Below are 26,510 nucleotides of genomic sequence, written 5' to 3'. Positions count from 1 at the left end.
ACCTATGGCACTCCAGATGTCCATGGACTACAATTCCCATCAGCCCCTGCCAGCATGGCATGATGGGAGTTGTAGTCCATGAACATCTAAAGTGCCATAGGTTCGCCACCACCGTTGTAGGCCAACTGTGGGCTGGAAAATTTCTGGAGCTTTGGGCATGAGGCCTGGAGAGGTAGAGTTTGGGGAAGGATCACAGCACTGTATAATGCTGCTGAGTCCGCCCTCCCCAACAGCCATTGCTGGCGTTGATGGCCTTCTATGTAGCAGAACTGTTTTGGTTTGACATGCACAATAGTTTCTAAGCAGGTGCACTCTGATCTGGAGGAACCGGTTTTGATGCCCAGCTCTGCCACTTGAGTTGTGGAGTTGTGAATTCCTCAGTTGTGAATTCCTCAGATAAGCCTGTACACTCCCACACACGCCAGCTGGGTGACCTTGGGATAGTCACAGCTTGAGTTGTGAAGTTGTGAATTCCTTGAGTTGTGAATTCCTCAGATAAGCCTGTACACTCCCACACACGCCAGCTGGGTGACCTAGGGCTAGTCACAGCTTCTCGGAGCTCTCTCAGCCCTACCCACCTCACAGGGTGTTTGTTGTGAGGGGGGAAGGGCAAGGAGATTGTCAGCCCCTTTCAGTCTCCTGCAGGATAGAAAGGGGGGATATAAATCCAAACTCTTCTTCTTCTTCTCTTCTAAGCCCTTTGCACATCAAAAAGTTTCTCAAATCTCTCTCTCTCTCTCTCTCTTTTGCTGGTGGTGACTGGCAAGCAGTTCCTTCTCAGGAGAGACTTCGGTTCAGTTGCAGAGAACACGCTTTGCATTCTCCATCTCAGTTACCCCCCGGTGAAAGGTTCTCTCGTGGCAGGTGTTCGGAAAGACATTTTGTTCGCTGGAGACCCTAGAGAGCTCCTGTCAGTCAGAGCAGGTGATACAGACCCGCTGAGTTGACTCAGTATAAGGCGGCCTCATAGGCCCTGACGGACGTGCGCTCTGTCTGGGGGACTTGCGGGAATCAAAGCCAAACACTGGAACGTGAAGTGGAGCACCTGAAGTGGAAAATCTGCTCGACACTCTGGTTTTGTGGCGCCCGAGGTGAAGAATCCAAGTGCGTCCAGCCTCCTTGTCAGGTCCCTGCGCTCCAGGGCAGAATCTTCAGATGGTGAGTCTGCAGAAGAGGAGGCTGTAGCTGGGCCACCAGCCAACTCAGACAGACTTAGAGCCTGAGCCTTCAGTAGTGGGCATGGGATCAGGGCCAGGGGCTCAGGCAACACCTGAGGAAGCAGCCCCTGGGATGGAAACTGCTACCCCAAAGCTACTGCCAGACCCCAGCTCTAGCCTTCCCCAGTACCCGGTAGTTCAGTCAGGGGACAGCCCATCATCTCCTGCATCTCTTGAACCCTGGGAACAACAATGAAGGCAGCTGCGGAGACACCTGCAGGAGCGGAGGTGCAGCCAGAGGCGTGGCTGGGCCAGAGTGCACCTGCTGCGCACTCTAGCTTTTTTGTGCCACCCCCCCCCCGTGGTGCCCCCCCACACACTTACTTTAGGAAACCAAGCAGGCTGGAGAACAGGCAGGCCTGTTCTCCAACCTGCTCAGTTTCCTAAAGTAAGTGAGTGGGGGGGGCGCCATGGGGGGCGCAGAGGGAAGGGTGAGGGGCCGGGGGGAATGTTGTGCTCCCACATGACCCAATTCCTAAAGTAAGTGAGTGGGGGGCACCACAGGGGGGCGCAGGGGGAAGGGGGAGGGGCTGGGGGGAATTTTGCACCCCCACATGACCCAATTCCTAAAGTAAGTGAGTGGGGGGCACCACAGGCCTTGGGGGAAGGGGAGGGGGCTGCAGGGGAGATTTTGCACCCCATGGCCCAATTCCCTGAAAGTATAGAGGTGAGTGGGGCACTAGGCCTTGGGGAAGGGGCTGGGGGAATTTTGCACTTGCCCAGATCCTAAAAGTAGAAGTGAGTGGGGGGCACCACAGGGGGGCGCAGGGGGAAGGGGGAGGGGCTGGGGGGGACCCCCACATGACCCAATTCCTAAAGTAAGAAGAGTGGAGTGGGGGGCACCCACCAGGAGTAGGGGGGGGGGGGGGGGGGGGGGGGGCTGGGGGGAATTTTGCACCCCCACATGACCCAATTCCTAAAGTAAGTGAGTGGGGGGCACCACAGGGGGGCGCAGGGGGAAGGGGGAGGGGCCAGGAGGAATTTTTTGCCCCCACATGACCGGTACGTGGCGCACCCCCTAGTCCCCTGGGAGCTTCGCCACTGGGTGCAGCAGCAGGTTGGCAGCTTTAGAGCAAGTGAGGAGAAACAGGGAGTCCTTGCAGGAGGTTGGCGATTAGTGGGAAGGCCATTCTGTAGATCAGGCTGTAGGAAGAAGGCTGCAGTGTGGCAGCAGAGTTGTTTTGGGATGAGTGAGCCTTTGCTTGGGTCGATCCTTGCCTCAGACTAATATTTGCTCTGTATTCCCCGCTGTGACTTAAGGGGGTGTGTACCATGACTCCAAGAAACAGTGAAGTTCCAGACTGTTGTCTTGACTCCCGCTTGGTGGGGGATCTGGGCCACAACACTTCTGTGCAAAATATATGAAGAAGAAGAAGAAGAGGAAGAAGAAGAAGAAGAAGAAGAAGAAGAAGAAGAAGAAGAAGAAGAAGAAGAAGAAGAGGAAGAGGAAGAGGAAGAGGAAGAGGAAGAGGAAGAGGAAGAGGAAGAGGAAGAGGAGTTTGGATTATATCCCTCCTTTCTCTCCTGTAGGAGACTCAAAGGGGCTTACAATCTCCTTGCCCTTCTCCCCTCACAACAAACACCCTGTGAGGTGGGTGGGGCTGAGAGAGTTCCGAGAAGCTGTGACTAGCCCAAGGTCACCCAGCTGGCGTGTGAGGGAGTGCACAGGCTAATCTGAATTCCCCAGATAAACCTCCACAGCTTAGGCGGCAGAGTGGGGAATCAAACCCGGTTCCTCCAGATTAGATACACGCGTTCTTAACCTCCTACCCCACTGCTGACCCTCAGAGGTCCTATGTAGGGGGTCCTCAAATGTGTTGCTGTTTCATAGAGCCCCCCTCCCCAACCCAGAATCAGGTGCTGTGCTCTACCTTGTTGCGAGGCCAGTCTCAACCACCTGCAGAGCTACGTGCTTTATTGAGGTTGTCCCAGGCTGTTCTCCCATGAGGGCCCAGCCCCAGGGTTGGGAAGCACAGGGAAGTTTTAGGAGTAAGGAAAGGGAGAGACTTCAGTGGGGCACAGTGCCGTAAAGTCCACATTCCGAAGCAGCCATTTTCTCCAGGAGAACTTATCTCAGGTGTTGCAGATTACTTGTAATAGTGGGAGATCACCTGGAGGCTGTAAACCTGCTGCTCGACAGTGGAGTGCACTACCTCGGAGAGGGGTGGAGTCTCCTTCTTTGGAGGTTTCTAAAGAGAGGCTGGAGGACCAACTGTCAGGAGAGCTTTGATTGTGCGTTCCTGCATGGCAGGGGGTTGGACTTGTGGTGTCTTCCAACTCTATGGTTCTACCCTGTTTCCCCTAATATAAGACATCCCTGAAAAATTAGACATAGTAGAGGTTTTGCCAAAGTGTGAAATATAAGGCATCCCCCGAAAGTAAGACATAGCAAAGTTTTTGTTTGGAAGCATGCCCGACGAACAGAACACAGAAAAATAAGACATCCCCTGAAAATAAGACATAGCGCATCTTTGGGAGCAAAAATTAATATAAGACACTGTCTTATTTTCGGGGAAACATGGTATGAGCCCTACCCGAATGAGACCCAAAGTGGTATGAGCCCTACCCGAATGAGACTCCTCCTTCTTGCCTCCATTTAATACTCACCGCTATCCTGTCAGGCACGTTAAGATGAGATCGTGCGACCCACCCGAGGTCACCCAGCAAGCTTCCACGGCAGCGTGGGGTTTCGAACTGGCACCTCCCGCATCCTATTTCAACACTCTAACCGCTACATTGTGCTGGTTCAGCCCCATTGTCCACAGACGTCATGTGTTCTGAGGTCTCCAGTGCTGAGTGTCCTGACCTGTGCATTGTACGTCTGCTCTTCTGTACTTTTGCCCCTCTTACAAAGAAGCCTTTGGCCCAAGGACATTCCTGCCTGCCAGCTCCCAATGCATTATCAGTGCGGCTGTTGTTTACTATCACACAGATTAGCAGGATAATTAAAAACAAAACAGGAAGCATTGTGTATGGTAGCTCTAGGACACAGATGTCAAACTCGTGGCCCTCCAGGTGTTCATGAACTACAATTCCCATCATCCCTTGCCAGTATAGCCAATGCTTATGTTGGGAAGGTCTGATGGGAATTGTAGTTCATGAAGATCTGGAGGGTCGTGAGTTTGACACCCCTGCTCTAGGAACTGTGTATGGTAGTTCTAGGAATCACTAGAAACTCTATGGTTTTATCATAGAGTTTTACCAGACAGTTTCAGGTGATTCCTAGAGCTACCTATCTCATGTCTGGGTTTTTTTCTTTTAATCCAGACTGATGTGGCCAGCAGTTCCCCAACGTATTCCTGCCTACAGCCCTTCTGCTAGTTGCTGGGTCAAATATTTGAGGCACCTTGCTTCCGGTTCCCACCCAGTCAAGAATCTTACTATGGGATGTACTGCAATCTCCCTCGACCTCACCTACCTCACAGGTTTATTGTGAAGACAAAACAGGAAAGAAGAATTATACGCTGTGCTTCCAAGCTCCTTGGACGAAGGGCAGAAGAAAAAGAACGAGAGGCTATACTTGCCTGCCAACCCAACAAAAACTTGGGAGCAATTTTGTTTAGTTCATCCCTTCCAGTCCTGTAATTCTGGAACCCACCCGCCTTTATTCCTATTGATTATGGTCATTGCCGGAGGGGTGCTTCGCAGAGAGCTACCGCAGTATGAAAACGCACCCCTGCACAAAGCAGCGAACTGCTTGTGGAAGCGACGAGTATTTTCTCCTCCAGATTGTAATGATCAGGAAAGTCTTTGCAGCTTTGCAGTAAATCTTCCTCATGCCGCCGGAATGTTTAATTAGCGGAGGAGGAGGCTGCCAGTTTCCCTCCCATACTTTGCTCTGGATTCTCAATCGAAAAAAAGCCAGATAATGCAGAGAAGGCTCCGTGTTTCCGTGAACTCCTGTCTGTACCAACAGAATGCAGACTTTGGATTCACGCAGATGTCTTTCCTAATGGGCGAAAATCTGTGATTTTTTAAAAAGGGAAGCTTACATAAACTGGTAACGAAATAATGCTGTGTCAGACTTAAAAAACCCTGTTTGTTATGAATGGGTCCCCTTCACCTCTGTTTATTCAGTAAGATACTATAAGAACATAAGAACGTAAGAACGAGCCTGCTGGATCAGACCGGAGTCCATCTAGTCCAGCACTCTGCTGCTCGCAGTGGCCCACCAGGTGCCTTTGGGAGCTCACAATTCTGGGTTGGGAAAATTCTGGAACTTTGGAGCTGGAGCCTGGGGAGGAATCACGCTAGAGCAGTGATGGCGAACCTTTTCGAGACCAAGTGCCCAAATTGCAACCCAAAACCCACTTATTTATCGCAAAGTGCCTGCACAGCAATTTAACCTGAATACTGAGGTTTTAGTTTAGAAAAAACAGTTGGACCTGAAGGCACGTGTTACTCAGGAGTAAGCTTAGTGAAGCTTAGTGAACCGTGCAACACTTCAAATGGGTGAATCACGATCCTAGGAGAGTTTATTCAGAAGCAAACTCCATTGCCAGCAACCGATCTTACTCCCAGGTAAAGGTCATGCCCAGGCCAGCCTAGATGTGAATATGTGTGTGTGTGTGTGGGGGGGGTGATTTTCCACCCCCCTTCCACATGATGAACTCTGTGTGCGAGTGCCCACAGAGAGGGCTCTGAGTGCCACCTCTGGCACCCGTGCCATAGGTTCGCCACCACTGCACTAGAGTGTTATGCCACAAAATCCAACCTCCAAAGGTGTCATTTTCTGCAAGGGAACTGATCCCCGTTATCTAGAGATCAGTTGTCTCACCAGGAGATCCCGAGGTCCCACCTGGAGGCTGGCAAACCTACCACTCAGAATGGTAGCAAGAAAGCAATAGAATAAACTATCAGCCAAGGTATCAGGCAAACCCGGAAGTTGCATCATGCTCTTTAGGAAATGCCCCCAAATCTGTGGTACAACCATAGAGTTTTGGCAATTCCTTGAGAAGACCAATCAAGGTGCGGAACCCTGCCCCCGTGTCCCATTCCCTGCCTCCTGTCTGTCAACCCAATCTTAGCCTGATTATGCTTTTGTAGCTTTCTCTAGAGACCTAACTTCCAACTGAATTCCAGACTGGAGGTGCTTTTGGCAAGCACGAAGAACATGTGGATGCAGGAACAGGCCCCTAATCGAATCCCCATCCAAATATTTTTCAGTTCCCTTCACCAAAATAAAAGGTATTGTATTGTTGAAGGCTTTCGTGGCAGTTGTGGGTTTTCAGATCTGTGTGACCACCAGTGGCGTAGCACCAATTGGGCAGGGGAAAGGGGGCAGGACGCCCCGGGCACACGCTGTTGTGTGGACATAGTGGGGGCATTCCGGGGCATGGCAGGTGTGCAGGACACATGGATGGCCCGGGTGCCATTCCCGCCCGCTCTGCCCTTAGCAGCCATAGTCTGGTAGTTTTTGCTCCCAACATTTCATCTGCATCTACGACTGGCATCTCCAGAGGCACGTCACAATAAGATGTGTTTGTCTCCACGGCGCAGTGAAGGTGAAACGTTAAGAGCAACAACTACCAGAGCACAGCCATGCAGCCTGTAAAACCCACAACAGCCCATAAAAGACGTGACTTAATGCCAGGCAGAGCACTGGGGATGAGCCGAATCGAATCCTTTTGCAGAAATTTCACCCTGGAGGCTTGACACATTGCGAATGTCAACACGCAGCTATTGCCAGATTGGGTCCAGATCACTGTGGTGCCCCTTTTGTATGATTTGCGATGGCGCATCTTATTCGGACAGCCATAGAGAGCTGACTCATTCTTGTCCCTTGCATGCACGGTGAACCTCATAACGGGCTTGCGTGCCTACCACGTTCCTCCAGGCAAATCACAAGCAGTAATATACACAGAAGTCACATGGGAGTGGGCGGGGGGGAGGCACGTCTCATTGGATCTTCAGGACACATTTGTGTGATTAGATCCACCAGTATTATTTATACAACTGTCCTTGTTTGGGATACTTACCCACACAGTGCATGGAAAAGAGTAGAAAATGAAGATAGCCGGGGCTTGACTGTTCCCAATCCACCCCCTGCTCTCTCTCATCCCATTGCCATCACAGAAGGGGAAAGGGGTGTCTTTGGGGTTGAGTTGCCAACCTCCTGGAGTTCTCCAGATATCACAACCGATCCCCCAGAGGACAGAGTATGGATTCGAACCCGGGTAGCAGCTGCAAACTCAGATCTCATGTATTGTCGAAGGCTTTCACGGCCGGATTCAACTGGTTCTGGTGGGTTTTCTGGGCTGTGTGGCCATGGTCTGGTGGATCTTGTTCCTAACGTTTTGCCTGCATCTGTGGCTGGCATCTTCAGAGGTGTATCACAGAGGGAAGTCTGTTACACTGTGTGTACCTCTGTGTACCTCTGGGATACACCTCTGAAGATGCCAGCCACAGATGCAGGCGAAACGTAAGAAGAAGAGGAAGAAGAAGAAGAAGAAGAAGAAGAAGAAGAAGAAGAAGAAGAAGAAGAAGAAGAAGAAAAAGAAGAAGAAGAAGAAGAAGAGGAGGAGGAGGAGGAGGAGGAGGAGGAGGAGGAGGAGGAGGAAGTGGAACAGGAAGTAGAAGAGGAAGAGGAAGAGGAAGAGGAGGAAGAGGAGGGGTTTGAATTTATATCCCCCCTTTCTCTCCTGCAGGAGATTCAAAGGGGTTTACAATCTCCTTGCTTTTCCCCTCTCACAACAGACACCCTGTGAGGTGGGTGGGGCTGAGACAGCTCCGAGAAGCTGTGACTAGCCCAAGGTCACCCAGCCGGCATCTGTGGAAGTGTACAGGCTAATCTGAATTCCCCAAATAAGCCTCCACAGCTCAGGTGGCAGAGCTGGGAATCAAACCCGGTTCCTCCAGATTAGATACACGAGCTCTTAACCTCCTATCCACCAGACCACGGCCACACAGCCCAGAAAACCCACCAGAACCAACATATCTCATGCTTTCCACCCCAGCGTGCATTCAATGATGCACTTAAATGAATCCCCTACTCTGCAATCCATTAGATGGGATACTCCATAGGAGTTAATCTGTTGTCCATCTAACCATTTGTGGAATGCACTGGATAATTGGTCCGTCGTTCATTACACATTAATTTAATGTAGTTTTAATTAGGTGTGTTTCCCTCAGGATATCATTATTCGTGGTGATTTAAAAAAATGTTTGTGCCAATCAAGCAAAAGCAAATCAATAAGACAATTTAGTTTCAGCGGACTTAATTTCAGCAGCACCGAAGGGCTGGACATCACGTTGTCACGCTGGGTTCCAAAACGGATGCTCGCTCTGCTAAGAAACTTGAGGAGCAGGGTGGCCATCCTCCTGTAGAGCTTGGAGATCTCCCTGGATTCCAATAGGTCTCCAGACTACAGGGATCGGTTCCCCTGGAGAAAATGGCAGCTGTAGAGGTTCGGATTGAGAGCATTATTTCCCACCTGAGTTGTCATGGGCCAGCCTGTGGGCAGTTACCTGGACTCAGAGGACTCGGATACAGAACTTGCCAACAGTGGGCACTCAGAAGTGGCTCCTCATGAAGAAGCAGAAGCTGAGCACACTGCTCAGCCAGAGCAGGTTGCTCTGGAGGAGGTTCAAGCAGCAGAGCCAGCTACCAGCCCTTCCTCATCTGATACCACACAGCTGAGAGAACCTGCACAGTCCTCCATCAAGCTGTGCAAAGGAGGCGGAGACAGTGGCAGTGTAACCTCCATGCTCAGAATGGGTTGACCCAGAAAGGGGTGGAGACTCAAAGCAGCAAGAGGCTGCAGAGCTCATGTAGTTTAGAGGAGACAAGGCTACCAGACTCGGACCTTGGTTTGTATAAGCCCTTAACACCTTGTTAAGGTCACTGCAATGTTGTTGGGAACTACTGGGAAGGTGGTCGTTTATTTTTGCTATGTTGTAAATGTTGGAGTTTATTGATTCAGGGTTCTTTTTGTGGTTGTAATGGGTGAGAGTTCTCCTTGAAACCTTCATCATGTTGAATCCTGTTCACCAAGCCCTTGGAGTCTTCAGGAGCCAACCCACTTGCAAAGGAGAATTGGACTTGGCAGTATCAGTAGACTGTAAATATTGAAAATGCAACCTGAACAGGACCTTGAAGTGTGATGTTAAATGTTGATGTTATATGTTATATGTTAAGAAAGTAAACCATTTTGTTTGTTTTTACAATTTGTTGTTGCAAACTCATTCCAAGTTCTGCCCCACAGAACCCACAGATAGAGGTTACAGCAGCAGCTACAGAGTCAAAGGAAGAGGGCTCGTTTCTCTGCCAGGTATGGCACAATAGCAGCAGCAGAAGCAAAAGAAGCAGAAGAAGAGGAGGAGGAGGAGGAGTCTGGATTTATATCCCCCCTTTTTCTCCTGTAAGGAGACTCACAGGAGACTCAAAGGGGCTTACAAACCCCCTTTCCCTTCCCCCCTCACAACAAACACCCTGTGAGGTAGGTGGGGCTGAGAGAGCTCTGAAGAGCTGTGACTAGCCCAAGGTCACCCAGCTGGCGTGTGTGGGAGTGTACAGGCTAATCTGAATTCCCCAGATAAGACTCCACAGGAACTACAGTTCACAAGGTCTCCTGGGAAGTATAGTTCCCATCAGGCTGTTTTTAAGCCTGTACTGTGAACAGGCCTTTTTTTCAGCCTGAAAAAGTTCTAGGAAAAAGAAAGGAACTAAGGTAAGTGTGGGAAGGGGGAAGGGGGGCACCACGGGGGGCCATGGGGGGTTGGGTTGCCGTGGAGGGACATGGGGGGGCCCAGAAAATGTAGACTGCACATCAGGCACAGTTTGGCCCAGCTACGCCTCTGCTTGAACTCCTTCAGACAGGAGATGCCCTGGGTAGTAAAAGGTCTTCTGCATTGGAAAGCTGATTCTCTGGCATTGGGCTACTGCCCATCCCACATCTTTACACTTGGTGAACGGCAGCCACCATTTAACCAGTTTTTTTAAAAAACAAGCTCTACTGAAGTAATATAATACTGATTTTATTTGAATAACAACCTCAGCACAGTTACGTTTCATTTCATTTATTCACCCTTATAAATGCACCAAAGTCAATGGGATGAGAAGTAACCGTTACGATTGTTAACCAGGGGCTACGTGAAGCAGGAGGTTGACAAAGGGTATAAAAAGAGGGGCAATCTTTGGTTCTGTAGGCAAAGCCTTTTGCTTTTTTAAGGCAGAAGACGGTACTTTATAATGTTACATGTCCAGAAAGGCCCAAGAAACACATTTGACCTTAGGAATATAAATACGATGACCAGTTTTCAACATACAGAACAGTATATAAGCCCAGTCTTGTCAAATCTTGGAAGGAAAGCAGGGTCAGCCTTGGGCACCACTTTGATGGGAGACCACCACAGAAGTCCCCAGGGCTGCTATGCGGAGGCAGGCAATGGCAAAGGCCCTCTGTTCATCTCTTTTAAGTGTTTTAAAGGCTGTCACTTAGAGGAGGGCAGGGAGCTGTTCCTGATGGCATCAGAGGGCAGGAGTTGCAATAGTGTGTTTAACTTATGAGCGGAAAGGTACAACTGGATATTTAAAAAACAGAGTAATTCAGCAGCTGCCTAAGGAGGTGGTGGATTCCCTCTCTCTGGCAGTCTTCAAGTAGCAGCTGGACGAACACTTGTCAGGGATGCTGTAGGTCAGGAGTCTCCAACCTATGGCTCTCCAGATATTCATGGACCATGATTCCCATCAGCTCCTGTCAGCATGGCCAATTGGCAGAACAGATGGGAATTGTGTCCATGAACATCTGCAGGGTCATAGGCTTTAGGATGATCCCTGTGTGGCCCTTTCCAGCTCTGTGATTCTAAGGGCCTGTCAGAAAGACTTACAAAGAATGGAAGAGATTTCAGGTCAGCCATGGGGGCATTCACCCATCATTTCTTCCCCCATTCTTCCCCGGTCTATTGCCTAGTGAGTTCCCCCACACCTTCTAGCCCCTGGCCTATCTCAAACCACAACCTTTGCCATTCAGAAAAGGGACGGGCAGGACAACCTGCAAACGGTTGTGCCTTCTGCTTAATTTCGAAATTGCAGCCCGAATCTTCGGCTACGTTATTCATAAACGCGAATTGAAAGAGTGGGAAGAAAACCCAATGACTGACCTTCAATCACTGCAAATGTGGGCACAAGAGAGTGGCAAATGTTGGTTCTGGGGTCCCCAGCCCACCTGAAATGTACCTGAACTCCTGTTAGCACCTTATAAGCACCGATGGATGAAGGCTGGGCCCCGAGCAGCATTTATAAGTGTGATTGATAGGTCACGTGCTGATAGTCATCACTATCCATGAGCAGCGGCTGGGTCTCTTCTAAAATCTTCTTCTTCTTCCGGCAGCCCAGAGCTGTGCATCCGGCTATCAGTGCGGTGAGGATGCCACCCAACACAGCTGCTCCCACCAGCCAGGGCCAAATCTGACGGGCTTGCTCCCAATAAGGCGTGAACAAATTCTGGAAGGGATCGTCTGCAAAAAAAAATAATAATAAAGACCAAAAGAGAGTGAAGCACCCTCATTTTAACATAGGTGACAACAGGGAACAATGAAAAGTGGTGTGGGAGAACAGTGACTGCATGGCTGTTATTTCAAACTCAAAAAAGAAAATGCTCCAAACTGAAGTCCAGGATGCACATTTGCAGATGGACTTTTTGTCAGAGGTTTAGCTGGGCCAAACTGCACCAAGTGCGCAGTCTATATTTTCTGCCCTCCTCATGGTCTCCCTGTGGCACCCCCCATCCCCTTTTTCCACACTTAACTTAGTTCCTTTCCTTCTTCTAGAACTTTATCAGGCTGAAAAAAAGGCCTATTCACAGTTCAGGCTTTAAAATGGCCTGATGGGAACTATACTTCCCAGGAGACCTTGTGAGCCCAAGGTCTCCTGGGAACTGTAGTTCCTCAGGCCATTTTTAGCCTGTACTGTGAGCAGGCCTTTTTTTCAGCCTGAAAAAGTTCTAAGTGTGGGAAGGGGGGTGGGGCGCTGCAAGGTGGTGCCTCGAGGGGTGCCATGGGGGCAGGAGAAGGGGAGGGGGCTTGGGGGCGATTTTCTGCCCCCAGGCGTGCACCTGGTGCATGGCACACTCCCTCCCTCCCCTTGTAGCACCGCCATTGCTTTTTGTCAAGAGTTTGAGAATGGCGGCCCCAGTTTCTGCACTCCAGCATGCAGATTTGTGTATGGGATGTCAGTTCAGTCACTGTTAACTAGAAGCCATTGATGGACTTCCTATCCAGGAATGTGTCCAAGGCCTTTCTAAAGCCATCTAAGCTAGAAGCCGTCGCTACATCTCAGGGAAAGTTCCCTCAGGAAGAAAATTCCTCACTGTAACCACTGTTTCCATGCCGTGCAGAACTTTGCAAACATCTAGCAATGCTTTCCGATTCCCCTTGCCTCATCAGCATCCTTTTCTAAGCGGAAACATTTCTAAACTTCACCGTGAACCAACCAGCCAGGAGATGGAGAGTGTCGGAAACCCCCTATTTCTGAATTGTAGGACGGGAGAAGAGTTATTTTTATATCCTGCTTTTCTCTCCCTTCAAGGAGTCTCAAAGCAGCTTACAATTGCCTTGCCTTCCCCTCCCCACAACAGATACCTTCTGAGGTAGGTGGGGCTGAGAGAGTTCCAAGAGAACTGTGACTAGCCTAGGGTCACCCAGCAGGCTCCATGTGTAGGAGTGGGGAAACGAACCCAGATTAATGTCTGATTTTCTTAACCACTATGCCACAGCACGCTGGCTCTTCATCACTATGTTGTGCTGGAGGTAGCAGACAGATCTTTAGAAGAAGGGCACAGGGTGAATTCCAGCATAACAGCTAAAAGTATCATTACTTTCGGCCCATTTTTGATGCACTTCACAATGGGATTTTATTTTGCAGGACGGCAAAATCCACTTGCAAAAGATTGCTGGAGTGCACTGGAAGTGGATGGGAATTACATTATTCAGTGTGTGCGGAAGCACCCAAAATAAGCACAAAAAGAATTAATTTTTTCAGGCAATCAACTTTTTTTGGGGGGGGGGGCATTTCCACCCTGCCTTAAATATCTCAACTGAAGTAATCTTAGATGCCTTCCCAACAGATCCTTTTTGAATCTCTTTGGAGCTCCCGAGCTGACAGTTCCCGGCTTCAAAAGGCTTGGAAGTAGAAAATATTAATTACTTTTTTCAAAAAATCTGTGGTTTTCCATTAATTGAGTCAGCACCGAGAACGGTAGGAGGAACCGGCGCAGTATTTTCTGCATGAAGGGGACTTTCCCCTTCCCCTGTGCATTTCAATTATCTTCCACTCTCCCTGTAGCCTGAGATAATTCCTGAGGCTAAATTTAATTTGTTTCTTGTAATCTGATGTTCTCAGTCTCGTTTCCCCTGGCCACACATTTTAGGAAGTTAAAAAAAATCTGTTTCCCCACCACCAAGAAGAAGTGTTTAGATTTATACCCCATTTTTCTCAACTGCAGGGAGTCTCAAAGTGGTTTACAAACTCCTTCTCTTCTTCTTCCCACAAAAGATACCTTGTGAGGTAGGTGGGGCTGGGAGAGTTCAGAGAGAACTGTGACTGGCCCAAGGTCAACCAGCAGGCTTCGTAGGAGTGGGGAAACAAATCCAGTGCACCAGATAAGAGTCTGCAGCTCAGGTGGAGGAGTGGGGAACCGAACCTGATTTCTCCTGATTAGAGTCCATTGCTCTTAACCATGATGCCACAAGTTGAGCAGCACCTTAGAGATCAACCACAGTTTGGAGTATAAGCTTCTGAGTATCAAAGCTCTGACAAAACCTCCGAAATCTTTTTGGTCTCTAAGGTGCTACTGGTCTCAAATCTTTAAATTTTATTATTGCAATCTCTAAACTCCTCCTTCCTGCTTTCTCCTGTAGGCAGTGGTGGGATTCAGCAGAATCGGTTCGCACCACTTCGGCAGAACCGGTTGTTAAAATGGTGCTTGTAAACAACCTGTTGTTAAATTATTTGAATCCCACCACTGCCTGTAGGGCACAAACTCACACTGGGTGACAATTTAGTCTTAAACGGAACCCTGACCTGGATAGCCCAGGGTAGCCAAATTTCATCAGATTTTGGAAGCTAAGGCTCATTCCGCACATGCAGAATAATGCACTTTCAAACTGCTTTCAGTGCTGTTTGAAGCTGTGCGGAATAGCAAAACCCACTTGCAAACAGTTGTGAAAGTGGTTTGAAAACTCATTATTTTGCGTGTGCAGAAGGGGCCTAAGAAAGGTCAGCCCTGGTTGATATTTGGACAAGAAACCTGCAAGGAAGTCCAGGGTTGTGTGCAGAGGCAGGCAATGGCAAACCATCTCCAAACATCGCTTTCCTTGAAAACCCTATGGAGTCACCATAAGTCAGCCACAACTGGATGGCACCAGAGCTAGACTTTTTCAAATCCACTAGATTTGCAAAGGTCAAAACTCTGCTTTAGACTGCACTGAGATTCATGGAAGATCAGTGTCATGGGGAGTTTGCTTCTATCTGGCCCTTTCCGCACGGGCCATTTACAGCGGCCCAGGGACGGCAAAAACGCCGTCCCTGGGCAGCTGTTCGCAGAGGCCCTGAGCTGTGCGGCCCTGAGCTGCGTGAAGGTGCCGCTTTCCACCTCCCTTCCCGAGCAGCGTGAAGGCCCCAGGTGGTGTGAAGGTGCCGCTTTCCACCTCCCCATCAGCGCGGTGTGAACCAAACCGCAGCGAAGGCGGCACTTTCCTGTCCCCCCCCCCACTCACCTTGTCCTCCAGCATCGGTCTGGAGGGCTGCTGAGACCCGCCCATGCTGCCCTCTGACCCCTGGAGGTCGAAGGGCAGCATTGGCGGGTCCCTGCAGCCCTCCAGACTGACGCTGGAGGACGAGGTGAGTGGGGGGGGGACGCAGAAGAGGTGACTTCGTGTGAAGCCGCCTCTTCTGTGATGGCCTCTGCAGGATCCGCTCGCACGCTCCTGTGCGAACGGCCCCCTCCCCTCCACCGGCATAATTTCTGCCGGTGGAGAGACGCCCTTTCCACTGTGCGGAAAGGGCCTCTGTCTGGCCTTCACATTAGCAGCTTCCTTTTTAATGAGACAAATAGTCAAATTATCCCCTCACCTACAGGCAAAGGCACATCTAGGACAAATGTAGCCCAGTGGTGGGGAGTTTTCTCCCCCCCCCCAACCAAAAAACTTTTTTTTACCAGGTCTTGAAGTCAGTGTATGGACCTGGGGGGAAGGAGGAGGGATGTGGGGGAAATTTTGCACCCTCACATGATTAAATGGCTGCAGCCCGGGGACATTTGACCCTATATGTTCCCCTGGGGCGGTACGCCCCTGCCTCCAGGTTGCTGTGGACCTTCAAGCCCTCACTCTTCTGTGCTGTTATGTCTAAGATTCCATGCATTCAGGGGCAACTGTCTTAAAATATGACTTCTGTGTTCCTAATCTGGTCCTAAATAGAGATCTGACCCATACAGGGAATTTCTGCATTACCTGGATTTGCTAGATATTCATAGTCATAGCCCAGTTCTTGTGACGAAATGAAGAACTCTCCATTCCTGTAGAGAGGAATGAAGGGGACCATATAGTATTCCCGGTTGTGTCCAATGGGGGCATTGGCTGCAGGGTAAACTTCACGGGCGGGTTGGTGTCTTCGGAGCCACTGTTCAAAGATGCTGCAGAAAGAAGCATTCAGGTCATTGCAAATACGCAAGGGACTTTTTTGCAAGGAGCCGGATCGAATCTCTCAGGCCCCTTCCGCACATGCAGAATAATGCACTTTCAATCCACATTCACAATTAGACAGCTTTTACAATTAGACAGTGACAGTGACTAATCAGCTCCACACAAACACAGGATGACTATAGACAGTAAACAATCAAGGGGAACAAAGGCCAGGCTACTACTATTCAGATGCTCTCAACTAGGGGCTTTCCCCACTGACAGAGTTGAAGTGGTTTCTACCTAGGTTCGCCTCAGTGAATCCCCACTGCCACCGAGCTCAACATTGTTTTGTCTCAGGTCCCCCACCCCTCAGAACTGCGACATCCTTGTTGCAGTTATGAACTACACTTTTCTGCCGGAACAAGGTCGATACTGCTTCGAAGCTTCGAAGTGGGGAAGCATCGAAACGACACCTCAACCGTTCAACCAATCACGAGCCGCTTTTGTGGCATGCGCAGAACGGGAGAGTCGTGGCAGGCAGAAAGCGCGTGTAACTGTAAACTGTAAAAACTGTTAAAAAAAAGACGCTCCCATTTCCCGCCATAGCATGAGCTCCAATCACGACTGAGGAGCGAAACAGGCACCAAGATGATCCCGCCCACTTAACTCAGTTCCAGGGGGCCAACTCAGTTGCTGTGGGGACAGCCTGGAATCGCCCTCCACTGAAGGGAACCGAGTCGACCTTAGCTCCCTTCTGTAGTGGGGAAAGCCCCCTCGTGACCTTGCTATCTTCATTGTTACTCACATGCTAATGGGTGGATCCCACTCAACACATGTAAACCTAGCTTGCTAATTGCACCCTTTACTTGTTAACAGACAATGGTTCTTTCCCCCACCCTGGACACTCCAACAGGTATCTATACTCCACTTGCTTTCCTACTATCAGATCCTCTGAAGATGCCAGCCACAGATGCAGGCGAAACGTCAGGAGAGAATGCTGCTGGAACACGGCCATACACCCCGGAAACCACACAGCACCCCACTTTCACAATTGTTCGCAAGTGGATTTTGCTCTTCCGCACAGTAAAATCCAGCTGCCAAGTGCATTGAAAGTGGATTGAAAGTGCATTATACTGCATGTGCGGAAGGGGCCTGATCAGAGTAGGGTCGCTCTTGTAGGGTCGCTGGCTTCATTTGAGGCTGTGCACTGACAAGGGAGGTTTCAAAGGCTCATTCCGCACATGCAGAATAATGCACTTTCAAACTGCTTTCAGTGCTCTTTAAAGCTGTGCGGAATGGCAAAATCCACTTGCAAACACTTGTGAAAGTGGTTTGAAAACGCATTATTTTGCGTGTGCGGAAGGGGCCAAAGTGTTACAAGAGTAGGGTGGCCAGCTCTGCTTTGGAAACCCCTAGCAACATTTGGGGTGCGGAGAAGAGTGGAGAGTAGAGAATCTCGCTGGCCTTGTCATGTCTCTTCTTTGGGAGTGAAGCCATGGTATCTGCAATACTCCAGGAATTTCCCCGATCCCTGCGGCAGAGACAACAGAGATCCGGGGGAGTTCCTCGACTGTCACAGATGCCTCAATTTGTTTCCGCCATTGCTCCATTGGGAAAGTGCAGGGAATGGAATTGGGGTGCAGGGGTGGGGGGCTGCCTGCTATGGTTGGGCAACTGGTCATCCGACCTGAAGAAGAAGTCATTAGCCATTGTTCCTTAAAAACCCACCACCACCACCCCGCAACTCTTGGAGTATGGGCCAAACTGGATAGGGCTCCTTCCTTAGTATATGCCAGGGGTCCCCGAACTTTTTAAACAGGGGGCCAGTTCACTGTCCCTCAGACTGTTGGAGGGCCGGACTAAAAAAAACTATGAACAAATTCCTATGCACAAATGATTGTAAAATGTTTGATTTCACCTTTCAGCCTTTCTGTCATGGTCTATTTTTAGAACAGTGACCAAAGTATGTCAAGTACAGGGTGGGCTCCAAATATTGTTTGGGAGGCTGTGGAATACCTTCCCCTGTAAAAAAAAAAGCAGAACTTTCCCAATGAAGCATTCCATCTAACCCAGGATCAGGTATCTTCCTGGGTTCTTTCCTCCCTAGCAGCCAGCGAGCGATTCGCCAGCCTGGCTGATGCCAATGGGAGTGAGGCGGAACAGAAACCCTGAGAGCAACACATGGAGTAGCTGAGAGGGAAGGGTGGAGCAGGCGTTGCCACATGTAAGGTTTCCAACTCTGGGTCAGAAAATTCATGGAGATTTGGGGGTGCCATCATGTAATTGCAATCAACAGCCGTTGGGGCCGGTTCCTCCTCTCCCTCGAGCCCCCACTGCACATGAATGGAGCCATCGCCGCCATGCCTGGCGGGCCGGATAAATGCCTTCAGGGGGCCACATTTGGCCCCAGGGCCATAGTTTTGGGACCCCTGGTATATGCATTTTGAAAAAATCTTTGGAAGTTTTACCACCAAACTCCAAACCCATTGCGTAGTCAGACTCTGGATTTAGAGTAGCTTTCCTAAGTAAGCAACGAGAGCCAATTCTGTGGGTTAGAGAAACACACCCTTTAAACTCTAAATTGTTCCTAAAACGTAACCTTTAACAATGTTTGACTGCTACCCAGTTTTATGGTTTGTTCCTTTGTTAATGTTTGCAGTGGCCTTTTGGTCCTTATGCGATAAAACTGAACTTGAACTCCAGCGAGAACTGACTCAGCTCACCTAAGAGGCTTTCAGAAAATCCGGTGTTTTGATTTAGCAGCGTAAAGCCTTCCACTGAGAGAAGGAGCACTTTTGTGTAAAAAAAAAAAAAAAAGGTAAACCCGTCAGTTGAAAAAGAAATGCCTTCTTTATCGTGTGAGAGAGCCCTGTGTTTTAAGGGGTAACAGAAGAAAATTACCCATTTAAGGAAAGTATTCTGGAGAAAAAAATTAAAATAACAGTTTTTGATGAATGCATATTGTCCTGAGAGGGCTGCCGTGCTCGGCTCAGATGCTGAATCTGTTGCTCCGAACTCACCCAGCATCTGGACACGGCCCACCCACCCTAGAGGAGGGAGGGGAGGGGGAGGGGTGGCATGCAAGGGAGGGGAAGGGTCAGTGGTGGGATCCAGAAATTTTAGTAACAGGTTCCCATAGTGGTGGGATTCAAACTGTGGTGTAGCGCCAGTGGGGCTGGGCGGGGCACGTCGGGGGCATGGCTGGGCATTCCAGGGCGGGGTTGTGGCAAGGACGCAGCCACTGCGCCGGTCTCTCATGGGCAACGACGCACGCAGGCATAGGAGTTGCCACGCCACGCCGGTGTATTCTGCTAGGGATTGCGTCATGCTCTGCGCACTACAGCTGCCAGGAGGGAAGGGACTAAGGCAATACGTATGTGGCAGGCCTCAATAATGAGTAACCCCCTCTCGGCACACACAAATAATTAGTAACCTACTCTCGGGAACCTGTGAGAACCTGCTGGATCCCACCTCTGGGAAGGGTCCTGCGTCCCTGAAATACTGTGAAGTTGGTCCCTGTTGCCCCCTCTCTCATGAAGGAGAAGCCACTGCCCCCCCTAAGAACACTCCCCATCGCTGTCCACCACAGGCTGACATCTGTCCAACCAGCAGCAATGGGGCAGGGCGAGCACTCCATAGCACAAAGCAATGGGCAGCCATTAAGGGGGCTGGAGGCAAGGAGAGGTTGACCAGGCCTCAGCATCGGGTGGGGCCCCGAAGTTGGGCAGGATTGGGTACAGGACTTGGAGCAGAGGTGGGATCCAGCAGGTTCTCACAGGTTTCCGAGAGTAGGTTACTAATTATTTGTGTGTGCCGAGAGGGGGTTACTAATTGGTGATTTTGCCCCGTGATTTTTGCCTTAGTTACGCCCCTCCTCTCAGCAGTAGCGTGCAGAACTTGAAGCAGTCTAGCAGGAGGTGCACCGGCGTGCGTGGCAGCCTGTGCCTGCGTGCATTCGTTTCTCGCCCAAGGATTGGCGCAGCGGCTGCATCCTTGCCACAGCCCTGCCCCCAGAATGCCCGGCCATGCCCCTGTCATGCCCCGCCCAGCCCCATTGGCGCTACGCCACAGTTTGAATCCCACCACCATGGGAACCTGTTACTAAAATTTTTGGATCCCACCACTGACTTGGAGGGAGCTCAGAGTGACAGGAAAGTCAGGCGGTAGGGTTGAGGAAGGGTTGAGCACACTTCCAGTGCTGAGGCCCAGGTTGGGAGTGGGGGGTGGAGCTGAGGGCAGGGAGGCCAAAGAAGGGCTGAAGAGAATGCCACTGGCCACCTGTTCTTAGACTTGGGAACTTTCCATGCCAGGAAGGAAAGGCAGCAGGTGGGACTTCCTCCCTCCATTCTAAAGCCTGCAGAGACTCTGAGGAGGGGTGACCCAGAGAGGGCCAGAAGAGGCAGCCCCAATAAGAGGGGCTGCCACATAAATGTTCCTCAGCCCTGATCCAGATGGCCCAGGGCGGCCCGATTTTGTTAGACGTTCAGCAGGGTTGGCCCTCGTTGGTATGTGGATGGGAGGTCCCCAAGGAAGTCCAGGTTGGTCTGTCAGAGCCAGGTGATGGCAAACCACCTCTCAAACATCTCTTGCCTTGGAAATCCTATCAGGTCGCTATATGTAGGCTAAGAACTGATGGCATTTTCCACCACGTGTTCCTAAAAATCTGGGGACGTGAAAATACACATCAATTAATTCTTGGGCTTTATTGATATTATTGGGTAATGAGCAAACCATTCATTTTCTCTTCATTGGAGGGGCCACCTGGACTATGGCCTTCCCATCTCACGAGGAGAAAGGGTAATGACTCTGTATAGGGTGATTTTGCTTCATATATAGTCCAGAGTTCAGTGGAGGCTTGCCTTTTTTTAACCTCGTTGGTCTGCTGTTCGAAGAAATGGGAACAGCTTCGTCCTCAGCCCCTCAAAGTACAGACCGGTCTTGGCCTGAGCTGACAAACATTTCAAGCAATGGAGAAAATGTTACAGATTTACTGTAAGTGTGGGCGTAAGGCCAGAGTTAATGGCTGCCTCTTGACCTGCCTTTGTCTGTCAGGACTACCGTGGATTGGAGCTGCATTTCACGCCGTTCCGCAGCATATCATTTGGAGCACATTTCGTCATTGGAGGGGGAGGCAAGGGCTGGAAACCAGCTTGAGGCTCGCAGCGGGACTACCACACCATAAAGGTAATACTAATAATAATATTTGGCATGCACGCAGAGCCTTTTAAATCCCAAATTGCTGCATGAATATTAATCAGTCTTCGAACTCAAAATGGATCACCTCATGGATGGGTGAAACGACGTGGTAGGCCTCTGTTGCCATGATCTGATTGGCTGAAGACTTCCAGAGGCAGGGGTGTTTAGTCCTAGAATGGCAGCACATGTCCATCCTCGCCGTGTTACTGTTCTGTAGCCCACACTTACTTCCTGCAAATGTTGCTATTATTCAGAAACTAACTGTTTTGATGTACTTTCCGGTGAAGCGCTTCCTCTTCCCCTTAGATTACTTATTGGGCTGATGTCAGGGGTCACCATGCATCCAGAGACCGGGCTGCCTTCCTGTACCCAGCAGCCCTCCTCCCATCCCTTTCCTGGATGCCCATTCATGGACAGCAGGACACTGTGCACCTGGAACCCTGTCCCCAGACTTTCCACTGAACAAAGCAGAGGCGTAGCTCCAAGGGGACAGGGGGGCACAATGCACCAGGCGCACACCCCTGTGGGGGTGTGGCAAGGGTGTTCTGGGGGTATGGTGGAGGCACAGTGGGGGCATTCCAGGGTGGGGCAGGGGCATTCCAGGGCAGGATGGGGCGGAGGGCACACTAGTGCCCTCCCATTTGTTTCTCCCAATGGTTCTGTTAGGTCTCAAACCTTAAGCCAATAAACGGATTCTGCGTTGTTGATCATTTATTGATAAGTGTCCGAGTACCAAAGCTTGACAGAGCCAGTTCTGACAGAGTCAGTTCTTGGCTTTTGCCATTCCCTGAAGGTCCCACCTCCCAAATTCCCAAGAAATAGTGAAAAACAGTCCTTGGAGTTGAGGCACCCCAAGGTCAGTGGCAGATAGTAAGAGAAAGCCACCTGGCTTCATTCCCTCCCCCAAGATAAAGGATGTGGCTCTGTTACCCATGGGACCAGGATACCAGGGGAATGCCTAGTTATCTACAAAGCATGTGAAGCCGTAAAGTAAAGATCAAGGAAAGAATGCCCCAGATGGCAGTGGCAACATATAGCAGGTTGGTTACATATATCTTTTAGCAGCATTGATTTGAAGCATTAAGCAGTTACAATGAAATAGGAATGCATCTTCACTTAGATACAATTGCAGTCGATTTTCCCGCATTTGGGGAAATCGCAGGGATCAGCACACCCACAGTGCAATGGATGAGCCTCACCCTGGGAAAACCACCTTCATGATCATGGTGTCTCCCCTGCCAGGTAAGTATACTTAGATACAATTCCCCCTGACAGGTTCCCAGTGCCATTTTCAATTCACTTTCTAAAACTGCAGGCTCTTAAAAAGTTTTTACTTCTTACCCCAGACAGAAAATAAAGGCTGGATTAGTTTCACATAGTAGTAGTCTTCACTCTAGTGACATCTACTGGTCGATTACGGGTATTGCAAGCATTATATTGCAATTTTTACAGAAACATTTGTTCTAACTTAAGCAAGCAATCACAGAAAGATTGTCACATGGACTGATTGTGTAAAGTGACATTCATACTCTTGTAGTACAGCTTCATAGATAGATAGATAGATAGATAGATAGATAGATAGATAGATAGATAGATAGATAGATAGATAGATAGATAGATAGATAGATAGATAGATAGATAGATAGATAGATAGATAGATAGATTGATTGATTGATTGATTGATTGATTGATTGATTGATTGATTGATTGATTGATTGATTGGACTTCTATACCGCCCCATCCTCAAGGGGCTCTGGGTGGTATACAACATAATATAATTATAAATAAGTTACTAAAACCTTTAAAACAGCGATAAGAGTAATAAAAGGCGTCCGGCCAACCCCATTTTTAAAATCCTCCCCAGGAGAGAGGGACGGTGAGTCCCATTAGATGATAGGCCCAGATGTAAAGAGCCAACTGGGGAGGGGGGCACCATTTCAGCGGCTGGTCCCTCCAAAGGCCCGGCGGAACAACTCCGTCTTACAGGCCCTGCGGAACTCACTGAGGTGCCGCAGGGCCCGGACAGCCGGAGGAAGGGTGTTCCACCAGGCCGGGGCCAGAGCCGTAAAGGCCCTGGCCCGCGTGGAGGCCAGCCGCATCATTGAATAGAATAGAATAGAATAGAATCTTTATTGGCCAAGTGTGATTGGACACACAAGGAATTTGTCTCCGGTGCATATGCTCTCAGTGTACATAAAAGAAAATAAATTTGTCAAGAATCATAAGGTACAGCACTTAATGATTGTCATATAGGTCTAGTAAGCAATCAGGAAACAATCAATAGTAATAAAAACATAAAATGTAAAATCATAAAATAAAATGAAATGTCAGCACAGGCTATAGTCATACAGTCATAATTGGGAGGAGATGGGTAATAGGAATGATGATGAAAAAGTAGTGCAGTAATTATATAATAAATATATAATAAATAGTTTGGACATTATCGAGGGAATTATTTGTTTAACAGAGTGATGGCATTCGAAAAAAAAAAAAAAACTGTTCTTATGTCTAGTTGTCTTGGTGTGCAGTGCTCTGTAGCTGACGCTTAGAGGGTAAGAGTTGAAACAGTTTATGTCCAGGATGCGAGGGGTCAGTAAATATTTCTCACAGGCCCTTTTTTTTGACCCGTGCAGTATACAGGTCCTCCTCAATGGAAGGCAGGTTAGCAGCAATTGTTTTTTTTCTCTAAGCACGTTCTGATTATTCTTCTGAAGTCTGTGTCGATCTTGTTGGGTTGGGTGAGGAACCAAACCACACACAGTTATAGGAGGTGCAGATAACAGACTCAATGATTCCTCTGTAGAACTGTATCAGCAGCTCCTTGGCAGCTCTTGAGCCTCCTGAGTTGGCGCAGAAAGAACATTCTTTGTTGTGCTTTTTTAATGACATTTTTTGATATTAGGTAGTCCATTTTAGGTCAAGAGATATGATGGAGCCTAGAAATTTAAAGGAAGGTCTCTACTGTTGATACCTGTGTTGTCTAGTATTGTGAGAGTGAGATGTAGGATGGGAGGGTTTCTCCTGGAAATCTACCACCATTTCTACGGCTCTTTAAGTGTGTTCAGTTCTAGATTGTTCCAGTGGCACTAATGAGGCTAAGTTGTTCAACCTCCCCGCCTGTATGCGGTTTCATCGTTGTCTCAATGAGACCAATCACTGTTGTATCATCTGCAAATTTCCAGTATTTTTTTTAACAGATGGATCATTTGAGATGCAGTCATTGGTATACAGAGAGAAGAGAAGTGGTGAAAGTACACAGCCTTGGGGCCCCTGTGCTCATTTTACAGGTGTGTCTGATGTAATTTTTTCCTAGCTTCACCTGCTGTTTCCTCATCTGTTAGGAAGCTTGGTGATCCACTTACAAATATGCTCAGGTACTGCTAGCTGATTTAGTTTGGTTAGAAGAATGGTCCTCTGTCTGATAGTACCTGAATGCTGAACTAAAGTCAATCAAAGAGGACCCTGGTATAGGTTCTTTGATGCATTCAAGATGCTGTAGGATATAGTGCAAAGCCATATTAACAGCATCATCTGTCGATCTATTTGCTCGGTATGCAAATTGCAAGGGGTCCAACAGTGGATCCGTGATGGTTTTCAAATGGTACATCACTAGCCTTTCAAAAGTTTTCATAACTACAGATGTTAGAGCAACTGGTCTGTAGTCGTTCAGTTCCTTGATGGAAGGCTTCTTCGGCACTGGGACGATAGTGGAGTGTTTGAAGCAGGAAGGAACATAGCACAATCTCTAGTGATTTGTTAAAGATTTGGGTGAAGATGGGGGCCAATTGGACAGCACAGACTTTTAGGCAAGAAGGTGTTATCTTGTCTGGGCCTGGTGCTTTTCCAGGCTTCTGTCTGTGAAATAGATCTTGCACTTCCTTTTCTGAGATCACCAGGGGTTGTAAACCCAATGAAATGGGTTCAGTTGTAGGAAGTTTGGCTATTGTTGGTGCATCTGAGATAGAGGTTGTGGAGAAAGGTGACTGTGAGGGGCCAGATGGTGAGGGGCCAGAAAGGTGAGGGGCCAGAAAGGTGAGGGGCCAGATGTGGCACAAGAGTATCTTTCAAACCCTTCCTTCATAATTGGGCTGTGAGGATCCACTTTTGATACTCCGGGGAATCTTTTGAGCATACAAGAACATTCAGAGTGCTGCTGAAGAATTAAACAATTATTGTTAATTAAACAGGACAAAGGCTCAACAGCTGCAATATGCATTTGGAAATGATCTAGCACCGCTGAAGATGTTGCTTCTGCAAGCGTCAAACCTACCTGTCAACAAAGGCATGGTGCAATATAAAAATGGGATCGTTTGCTGATCCTTGTACTTGGGACATGCTTCCATTCATGTAGATGTGCAAGGCGTTATGCAAACTGCTTTGGGACACATTTGAAATTGCAGTGCTTGGATTTGCAAAACCTGTTGGTAAGAGAGAGAAAAAGAAATCGGGTGGTAAAAGGCAATAAATACACAATGATACTGATTTTTACAGGGCTGCGCTTAAGGAATTGTTGAAAAGTCAACTGATTAGTCCAGAATGATGTCGTAAGGTTTTTTCACTGATGTCCTGTATTGGGACAATATAAAAAGCAGTGGTTGAAGCATAGCACTAGTTACCACTTAGTTTCCAGGTTCAATTGAAAGGGCTAATTTACATCATATAATGGACAGAGCTATCGTTAGTGGAAAGGGATCTCTAGGTTAAGAGACAGGTTGCCTCTGGTAGTTAGAAGCTGTGGAGTAATCACCATCTGACCCTGATTGACCTTTGTTGTGTAATGCCTAACCCTAACCCTAACCCTACCTTCCCATGCCCCTCCGCCTCCCCAAACCTGCAGGGATTGGATGATAATTTCACTATGTTCTAAAAGCCTGGGTCCAAAAGATCTGAAAGAATGGCCCTTTGATATGTTTTCCTCTTTGCCTTAAAATTTTCAAGAGAGGTCCTGTTGAGGATGCTCCTTTTGACCAATGGCATGTTGTTGCCCCTGAAACCACCACCCCTCCTTAGTTGAGAGCTACCTTGTTATAGCCCAAGAACTTCTAGGCTACTTAGCAAATATTGTCAGGAAGCCTCTTGATTAAGACCTGGATTTCCCCAGAAGCATTCAAGAGGACGCAGCCTGGCTGCCATGAGAACTCAGGGGTATCTTTCCCTAATAGCTCTTACATTGTTAAGTTTGAATTGTCCAATGACAGCTTGGATTTTGACCATTCTACCACTGGGGTCTCGAATTGTCAACTGTGGTGCGATGCCAGTGCCACCATTGAGCAGCCAGATCCTGATGTTTGCCTCCATGGCGCTGAGGAGCCTAATTTGGTGCTGGTTTCAGCCAATGATACGGGATCTCTGTCCAGACCGGGCAAATCCAGGAGCATAAAAAGGACATGCAAAGATTTCCATCTTGTGATTGGTTCAACTTCCTGGGGAAAATGGTTGCTTTGGAAGGTAGACTCTTCAATGGCATTCCTTATACCC

At 48.8% G+C, this 26,510-nt stretch overlaps 1 protein-coding gene and 1 non-coding gene across 2 annotated transcripts in view; both read right to left on the bottom strand.

Annotated features, from left to right (window-relative positions):
• Positions 1-10,177: 10,177 nt before the first annotated feature.
• The window catches only part of TYR (tyrosinase), a 49,802-nt gene continuing 33,469 nt past the window's right edge, over positions 10,178-26,510 (bottom strand). The window contains exons 3-5 of the mRNA XM_048494359.1: positions 25,303-25,450; positions 15,666-15,847; positions 10,178-11,675 (exon numbers count right to left, since the gene is read on the bottom strand). Of these exons, the coding sequence (XP_048350316.1) occupies positions 11,455-11,675; positions 15,666-15,847; positions 25,303-25,450 (551 nt within the window). The 3' untranslated portion in view covers positions 10,178-11,454. The remainder of the gene's footprint in view (positions 11,676-15,665; positions 15,848-25,302; positions 25,451-26,510) is intronic.
• LOC125432242 lies at positions 22,125-22,282 on the bottom strand. The gene has a single exon (XR_007244427.1). It is a non-coding gene; the product is annotated as a U1 spliceosomal RNA (small nuclear RNA).

This window comes from Sphaerodactylus townsendi, linkage group LG04, assembly GCF_021028975.2.
Source record: "Sphaerodactylus townsendi isolate TG3544 linkage group LG04, MPM_Stown_v2.3, whole genome shotgun sequence".
In the NCBI taxonomy this organism is placed as follows: domain Eukaryota; kingdom Metazoa; phylum Chordata; class Lepidosauria; order Squamata; family Sphaerodactylidae; genus Sphaerodactylus; species Sphaerodactylus townsendi.
The sequence above is the reverse complement of the archived record's forward strand: the minus strand, read 5'-3'. Positions and strand labels throughout refer to the sequence as shown.